A 9,353-nucleotide genomic window follows, 5' to 3' on the forward strand; every position below is an offset into this window, starting at 1 on the left:
CAAATGTTTCCCATACCCCCTCTGACTCAGTCTCTTTGCCTCAGCATTCCCTAACCCAGCAACCAAGTTTTAGTCAATCAAGTTTAAATAGGCCTCCCATAGTGGGATCGGGGAATACACGGCCTGAGATGCCTATTAAACTTTTACTTCTGCTTAGAGATGTGTGTGTGGGGGGGAGGGGGAAGTCCTTTGTATATCCAGATTAGAATTGGTCTGATAAATGTTGAGCCGGGTGTGTGTAAATGTGGGTTGATTAGCATTTGGAGCACAGATTCCCCATCATGCAGTGTTCCCCTGCTTATCTGATCCCAGAATTCACTGTAGTCTTTGCTTCGGGGTTTCTATTCTCCATCTCCCATGTAAATGAATGGTCATCTGGTTCCATCTCGGATGCAAATGAGACCTAGGGCAGTTGCTCCCTTATCTGGAGGGCTTTAGGTATGTCTCCCACTGCATCTTAATCAGTTTTGTTTGGTGGGGGGGAATTCTTTGTGAGTCAGACAGGCTGCGTCCTGTGCCAGGGTTCCCCAAAAACATGGAGCTGAGAGGTAATAGTGTGGGCAATCCCACCCCCTAGCTGCTACCACTCAAGCAGCATAAACCCTCCACCCCCACAAGCTCTTCTTGCTGGCGCTGGTGCATGGTCAGTGAGCTCACAAGGGCTCCTGCCATACTGTCTTGCCCCAGTGACCCCAGCCACTTCAGCAGTCAGAGCAATAGAAACAGTGATAACCAGGCAGGAGTCTGGGAGCCGCACATTGACTCCACACAGGCTGGAGGTAGCTGCGAGTTGGACAGCCCTGGAGTTTACCAATTAACACTAAACCCCAAAACAGGCATTAGTGTCAGCATTCCAGTGCCTAACCCTTAAGTGAATGAAGCTCTTAGGAATTCAGAAAAGTCCGGTGGGCTGAGCATGGAACTGCCTAAGATAAGCAATGAGAAATGACAAGAAAGAGGTGGGACCCTGCCCCTCAAAGATACAAAGGTGTGTCTCTCCAGGATAAAGACAGGCACATCCCTTCATTCAAGCATCACAGCCACGAACCTTCTTCCGAAGTTAGATGCCTAAAGTAGGTTAGGTCTTTCTCATTCACACACACAAGCTCACACAGGAGAATGTGATACTCTTCCTTCATTATGGTCAGGGGTTAGAGCATCCTTCTTAAGTCTGGGATACCCAGGTTCAAAACCCCTTCTTTTCTGCCTGTTTTAGATGAGGGATCTGAACCCAAGTCTCTGACTGCCTAGAAGAACACATTCACCACTACAATATTTAGGGGGACTGCTTAGTGTCTCCTGTTGAAGCTGTTCCACTTCCTATAAAATAATTATTGGAACAAGGATTTAAACCTGATTCTCCCACATCCTAGGGAGTGCCCTAACTACCAAACCATACAGTTAACCTCCTATTCTCTCCTCCCCTTGGACCAATTTTTGGATTATTTAATATAAGAATTTGTAGACTAGAGGGACTTCACTCACAGGATTTTAGGTTTTTTGCAAGTGAAGAAGCTGTTCAGCAGGAGCCTTACGGATCTAATTTTTGGACTTGGCAGTTAGGCAGTTATATTGTTTTATTGAAATAGGCCCTAGCTCATTGTGCATGTATGTGGGGTAGTGGCAAAAGCAGTACTTCTTTAGTTATTGGTAGTTCAGTTATTCCAGGTAAGAATCTCAGTGGGAAATGAGCCACACTAAAATCTTTGTCATTTTCCCTGTAGCCAATGGAAAAATTAGAAGAAAGGTAAATAAGGGTTTTGCTACATTTGAAACTGCGGAAGTGGAAAGATCAAAAACCAGGACTGTCAGTCTAAGGTGAAGGAATGCTACAGACATGTGAGCTTCATAGCTTTCACAAGGCAAATTTTGTCCCTTTGCTCAGGACCTACTAAAGATGCCCTACACCAATAAAGCCCTACACATCTCTTTACCTGAAGCATTAATGGTGTACATGGTCGATGCAGTACTTCTTGCTTGTATGAATTTCATCCCAGGTGCAAAGCAGATGAGATAAAAATAGGAGTAAAGGGAGGGTAAAATAAAGCAATGGATAGAGGACTTCTTGGATTCTCCCAGGTACAAGATCAAAGTTTCTCCTACCTCACCCCAATGAATTACCCATTGCAAACAGAAAATGAAGGTCTAGACAAAAACTGTTGGGCGTTAGTTTACACTTCGATTCTGTTGTTATTTGGGATAAGATTATACCAAATTGAAGTAGCTGTTCACATACTGTCTTGCACACATTTTAGAGTTTAACATTTTATTTATTGCTAAGCATGCCCCTTCTCCTTGGGCCAGCAGCTTGTGCTCAGTTTATTGGTAGCTTTTAAAACAAAATGTTCTGGATCCAGGTAAACATTTTTGCACAATGTATATTATTAAGGACTGTCCTATTTAAAGGAGTGGAGCATAGTGACAGCACTTATTGAGGTCACAGGTCAAAAGCATGACCTTATTGAAAATCCATAAGAAATGATCTTTCCCCTGACATATGGTTTTAAAAGCTGCTAATAAACTAGGTGGAGTTAGTCCTATCAAAGCCAGATATCAAATTTAAAACCTCATCCACTTTAAATAAAACTCTTTCGCAGAGTCAGAAAAGTTTATGTCTATCCAAAGCAACACTGTATGCTAGCAAATATTTTAAAACAATGGTTTTCAAACTTTTTTCATTTGCAGACCTCTAAACATTTTTGAATGGAGGTGTGGACCCCTTTGGAAATTTCAAATTAAGGTGCAGACCCCTTTGAATTATAAGTGTGGGTATTCACATACTTTTTATTGATCATAGTAATCTTTCACAAGCCACTTAGACATAGTCAGTGGACCCCAGGGGTCTGTGGACCACAGGTTGAGAACCATTGTTTTAAAACATTTTTAAGTCCCTTAAAATGTGGCTTCTGTTTTATAAAATTAATAGATTATCTAGCTTCTCAGTTCTACTGATGCAGATATGTTATTTGGAACGTTCTTACTGAAATACTTCTAAATTTTTAGATAGCAATAAACCATCATAAAAAAGTTTTTTCTAGTGACCATACAGTTTTCAATTTTGCCAGATTTCTGTTTAGATATAATCAGATTCTAATAAAAAGGTACAGGCCTAAAAACAGTGTTAATCCCATTGTCTTTATACATCCATTCTGATCTGTCTTTATAAATCCACTTCTTAATCAGGCAATGGTATTTGCAGGGAGGAGGGGATGATCCTTAAACGGCAGATCTTTCTCCCAATAAAATAATTAAACTGAACACTATTTGTTTTCTTTACAAGAAATAAAGGCATCAAAACTGAGCTTTTCTTTTAAAAGAATTTTAGTGTCTGGTTCTGGAATTAAATAAGAGGATGCCATGCATAAATTGCTTTATTGCTTATATAAATTGTTACTGGAAGCAAGTAAGTTTGATGAATGTCTTGCATGCTTACTCAGATTTTTTATTTCATAACCTGAACGCTGTTCCAAGTCCACTCTAATCCATGTTCACCTAGCACTTACTTAATTGTCGAATAATGATAAACAAACCTGAACATGATGAATTAAAGGAACACAATGAATTTACATCATCTTTCCTTGATACATTAATTTTGTGCTTGTATCAATGCTCCTAATAACTCAGCACAAGAGGTTAGCTTTACTTGCCAGCATATATGTTCATTACCTTGAGACGGAGACTCATTTTTCTTTGTAGCATCAAATGCTCTGTCATCTGATGGTGAGAAAGTACCCTTTGATGCCTAAAAAAAAAAATAGTAACAGAACTGCTGTGAATGGTTTTGACTCTTGTAAGGAAGTCTTACATGACAGTCATGTTTTTGATGTACTACAAGTTCAGACTCTGCTTTTAGGAAGTTGTGCAGTATTTCAGCCGTCTTGCAGAAAGACTGTAACGGGTGCTTAATCAGAAACATAGTCTATCATGTCAGTGAATGGTTCTTTCAGTTGTTAATTACTTTAAGAAAACTGCATTTGTTATCCTTAGTTACCCATACTTAAATACCATCAAGAGTCAAATTTAAACATACCACTGTGTTGGTCAGGGGAGGGGGGACCCATTGTGATTATTTTAATTTAGTGTTTAGTGGATATTGCAAAGCCACCATCTTGTGGAGATTTAATTAATTTCCCTCCTCCATGAATAAGATAGAGATTTATGAACTGCGTGTAGTATGTATCTGTAAGTTCCTAGGCCTATTTTATTGGGACTTAAGAGTTGTTCTCCATGGGCACATAGACTGATAGCATGAAGCCAAGCAGGATTGGAACCTTAATTTGAATTACTGACTCTCTCCTTTCCCTTCAACTCTTTCTCTCCACTTTTGTTATTTTTAAGGAAAAAAGAAACCCACACTATAAATTAAATGGAATGAGAAAGACGTGCATAGCATTTGGATGAGAAGAAAATGGGAGTTCTGTGCTGTACTAAGCTACTGTAGATATCATACATAGCATTATTTTTTTCAGTAGCATATTTGTTTTCTTCTCCTGCTCTTTTTCTTTAGACTGTAGTCTCCCCTCATCAAAATGTGAGTCAACATGGATTCAGAGCAAGAACTGGGGAGTCCTAGAATAAATAAATAAAATGTTAGGGCACATCCAGACGAGCACGGTTGTGCATAACCCACAGTCCGGAGTTATCTGCGCTGCAAAGGCACACTGCCCGAGCATACGCTGCTCTGGTTCTCCCTCTCACTGCAGTTCTTTTTGACCCCTGGATATCCAGGAGTTAAAAAAAAAAAAAACGGAAAAAAACCTGAAGCACAGCACGCTAAGGCAGCATGCGCTGCTAAAAAGCAGAGCTGGGCTGCTTGGAGCCGCACTGCGGCTGCCGGCCAAGCTCCACCTGGCAGGATTGCCACAGCTGCAGCTCCAGGAGGCCCCTAGGACCCCAGGTAAGGCTGCTGGGGCCAGCACAGTGCTGGCCCCAGCCTCCCCTACCCCACCCAGGGCAACTTGTTGCACACCAAAGCTCACGTAGCATGGGCATTCCCCGCGGAGAAGAAGCCATGGCGCAAGATGCGCCGCTGCTACTTGTCCCCAGGGAACCAAATGTCCACACACATCTGGACACACCCTTACTGTCTATATCTCCTCAAACGCCATATATTACCATCATTTCTTAGTGATTTCATATGACTAATGACTTTTTTCTTTATATTAGGCCGTTTTTACTACCTAATACACCCAACCAAGCTGACCTATGATGAAGCTGTGCAGGCCTGCCTCAAAGATGGATCTCAGATTGCTAAAGTAGGTCAGATATTTGCTGCCTGGAAACTTCTAGGATATGATCGCTGCGACGCTGGCTGGCTGGCTGATGGCAGTGTCCGCTACCCGATCTCAAGACCAAGAAAACGCTGCAGTCCTAATGAAGCAGCAGTGCGCTTTGTGGGCTTCCCAGATAAAAAGCACAAGCTATATGGTGTCTACTGTTTCAGAGCGTACAACTGAAAGTACTTAGAGCACAGCAGTTTTAAATTCATTAAGAACATGTGAAAGATTTATTTTCAATATGAACTCATGCAAGTTACCAAAACTGTGATAATCTTTTTTACTTACTGTAAAGAGTCATTTTCATAAAATCAACCCATTAATTTGTTTTATTCTTTTTTTGTAAAAGTATCATTCAATAGATATTTTAAATTAATATAATTTAATGGAAGCTCTAGGTAAGAAAGCTTTAGAGCCAAATTCTTTAAGCTACATCATCCCAGCAAAATATAATTTTCATGAATGGGGCATGCAATAGCTTGATGATTGCTAGGACTAAATTAAGGAATGTAAGGCTACTCAAAGCAGAAGCTTTTACAAGCACAGATTTTAGACATTTGTACCATTTTGAGATACACTACAAAAAATTAAATACTCAGTTTTGAAATACAATGATCTTTTATTAACTGGGATTCACTGACGTTTTGCAAAAAATATACAGAAAAAACATATTTTCACATGGGAACAATATGCCGTTTAGTGAATACAGCATTTAAAGCCAGTCTACAAAACAGGACTTGTTGCCATTTAAAATCCTGCCTTTCAGACAAATAAGTTCATTTGTGATCCCATGCATAGCAACAAGCACAACTAGATCTTCTGAACATTTCAATTGTGTTTATATTGTGTATAAAATATTGATGAGTGGGTGAATAATTAACCCTACTTTCTTCTTAATTCAAACTAAAGATGCCTGAGAAGTGTTGTATTACCTTTGAGTAGCTTTACTGAGTTATTTTTAAACTCTAAAGGCCATTTGCTAAGCAGCATTTAGCATCTACTCAGGGCAGTTATATAAATGAACTGCTGGACAGAAAAATTGTAAAATTTAGCAGCTTGATTTTACGTTAGCCTTTGAAAAGTTATTGTCTTATAAAAAGAACATTAAAATATTTAATATTTCTTTCTTATTTACACATCATAAGAGATTAAATTTTGGAAAAGCTTGTTAAAACCAATAAAGACTCTATACTGAGAATATGAAGGGAAAAAAATCTGATACCAGCTATCAAAGACAAAAAAAGTTTATTTCCTGTTTGTGTACTCACTTAAGTCCATGTGTAACTACATAAAAATATATCTATTTCTAAAAAATAATATTTGGGGTCAACTTCACCAATCTTCTCAGTTGACCATTGTTAAGATTAATGAAAAAGTCTTAAAATAAATAATTAGTAAATTTTCAGTGTTCTGAATGGGAGATATTTACTTGTGTCTTTCAGTGTCAGAGAAAGAAATCAGGGCTGCCTAAGGGTTTTTGGTTTTGGGACCCATTTCTCACTAAAATAATGCCAAATTAAGGGGAATTAAGTGTATGGTGACTGGTGATTTTGAACACAACAATGCTCAGCATGCAACTTCAGACATCTTAAAGGCACTTGGTTTTAAGAGGGTTGGCACCTGGGGCTTTCTGAAAATAATTGAAAATCAATGTTCTTTATGGCATCTGAAGCTGGAACAATGGCAGCCTCAAAAATCACTAATCACTGACAGAAAATCGTGACCTTGCAAGTTCCTTAGACAGCTTTGAAATTCCCATCCAGTATTAGCTTCATCATTGAACATAAAAAAAAAATAGAACTCTGTTTTCCTGTACTAAGTCTGGTGACTATGATAATTTCTGAGGACCAATATTTGTATTCAGTGAAGTTTTACAGTTTATCATTGTTTCATTATGTAAATGAGATATAGTAGAATTATCCCAGTAGGACACAACTGGTATGCTTTCATGAATGTTTTTGTGTAGATTTTTTTCACAGACATGAGTTAATAAATTATGTTTCCTGAAATGATTGTAGTCCCATTTTAAAACTGTGACTAGACCAATAAATGCATGGAAAAACTATAATAGAAAGTACTCTAGTGTGAAAGGTATTGTATTACTATTGGAGTTCATCTTACTATTTCTAACAAGCTTAGAAGGCAAAATTTCCTCTTGGTAAATCACTGTCAAGCATGGATATTTGTTCATAATATCTAAATGAAACAAAATAATTAAAAAATGCACAATTCTATGTAATTTATTTACTTCCTCAACAGTTAAGAGTCCCTGAAACTATTGCACATTATTGTCATAAACAGTTACACCACATGAACAATAGGTCTAATTCATATCCCCTAGACCCACAAACACTATCTCCCACAAATGCTGCAGAAGGTAAGCCACTTTTAAAGTCCCTTTCCCTAAAGAAGCTAAGTCACTTCCAAAGCTCTATTCATTTCCCACCCTATATCTGCAAGACATTTTAGACACCTTTCTGAATGCTTTTGTATACAAGATGGCTGAGGAACTTGGTAATGTTAGCTTGGGGAAGAAATGGCAGGACAAGGACAGGCTTCAGGTTAGAAGGACCATATATCCCCCTTCCAATTCATGGAAAAATGAGCAAAAGATATGGATAATATTGGTTCATTTCTTCTGCATTCTCCCTTTTCTGGAGTCATGAAAGCAGCAATGACCAGAGGAGTTACAAGTAGTGTGAGTCCAGTTTACAAATAGTTGAGTAGTCCACTTGGAGTCAGAGACTGTGTGGAGACACGGGACCATTCTGTAGATGGTCTTGTCCTTCATGATGATCCTCCAAATTTGGAAGAAGGTACATAGGTTGCCATAGTGGGGGGGAGGAAGCTCCAAGGTCATGATCTTGTAGAGACCTTTTTTTTTCCCAAAGTCCTTTTTCCACTGGGTTTTTCTTCCTCTCCCCTCTCTCGCTGTCTCTCTCTCTCTCACACACACAAACACACACACACACCTGCAAAAGGTGTGCAGAATCCTGAGCCAATAAACTATAAATACAGACATAGAAGTCCAGATGCCAAGTGTCAAGCTGAGCATGTTACTAGGCTAAGATATGTGTGGCTGAGAAGAAGGGTGTGTGTGTGTGTGTGTGTGTGTGTGTGTGTGTGTGTGTGAAAATTTGACTTGCATGACCTTTGCAGCACCATGCAGACCCTTGAAGCTGACCAACTGCCACCATAAAGTAGAAGAGATGCAAACCAATGCTATCTATACCTATATGTCCATGTCTTAGTGGCCTTTTGGATAGAGTACAGCAGCACCCTTATCCAGCCTGTGACCATGCTTCATGCACAACAGATTCTAAGGGACTGGTGGCTGAGCTGGCTCTGTATCACCTAGATGCTCCCTCTGTATAAGAATAATCTCAGATGCCCTGATCTTCATATTTCAGCACAAAGGGGCCATAGCACAATAGAGAATTAGCACTTCTCCCCCACCCCCAAGTGATTTTGAGTTTTAATATGATCACCTTGGGCAATTATTTAGCTGAATATTCCCACGGAAGACTGGCTGATTCCTGAAAAATTAAGGCACATTGTGGAAGTCTCAGTCTGAATTGAGGTTTACTATGTTATTTGACACAAGGCCTATTGGTTTTCTAGTGTTCTAGTGGAGGTCAAGCTAGTCTTACATTACCAGATCTATAACTATATCTATTATCATTATAACAAATAAAGTTAAGAAATAATTTACTGGGAGCACATTTTTACAAAAAAAACACATGACTTAAACTGTAAACAGTTTTTTAAATTAATATAAAAGTCTACAATTAATTATGAAATGGCCACGCATAGGCAAAAGGACATAAATACCACACACACAGAGAAACTGACTCCACTTTACTTTTATAAATATCAAAGTTAGTAAACATCCTAAATTTTGGAATGAGCTTGCTAGGTGCTTGAATGATATCTGAAGAGGATGCTTAAGAGCTGGTTAAAGTCTATGCTATTTTCTGTTCTTGGGGAGAAAAACTATAATTCAAATGAGTTCATGTGCTGTGTCATTATTATCTTGTATCTCACAATGTATTGGAATTTTGATTCCCATGACAACAA

At 38.9% G+C, this 9,353-nt stretch overlaps 1 protein-coding gene and 1 long non-coding RNA gene across 2 annotated transcripts in view; one reads left to right on the plus strand and one right to left on the minus strand.

Moving 5' to 3' along the window:
- Nucleotides 1-7,285, plus strand: part of HAPLN1 (hyaluronan and proteoglycan link protein 1) — a 142,779-nt gene extending 135,494 nt beyond the window's left edge. Inside the window, exon 5 of the mRNA XM_019516925.1 lies at nucleotides 5,167-7,285. Within this exon, the coding sequence (XP_019372470.1) occupies nucleotides 5,167-5,456 (290 nt within the window). The 3' untranslated portion in view covers nucleotides 5,457-7,285. The remainder of the gene's footprint in view (nucleotides 1-5,166) is intronic.
- On the minus strand, nucleotides 6,908-9,347 carry LOC109297265. Its single transcript, XR_002097271.1, has 2 exons — nucleotides 8,722-9,347; nucleotides 6,908-8,192 (listed from the first exon to the last, which is right to left on the minus strand). It is a non-coding gene; the product is annotated as an uncharacterized LOC109297265 (long non-coding RNA).
- Nucleotides 9,348-9,353: the final 6 nt, after the last annotated feature.

The sequence above is a fragment of the Gavialis gangeticus genome, unplaced genomic scaffold, assembly GCF_001723915.1.
Source record: "Gavialis gangeticus isolate Ggan-Ray unplaced genomic scaffold, GavGan_comp1, whole genome shotgun sequence".
Lineage (NCBI taxonomy): Eukaryota > Metazoa > Chordata > Crocodylia > Gavialidae > Gavialis > Gavialis gangeticus.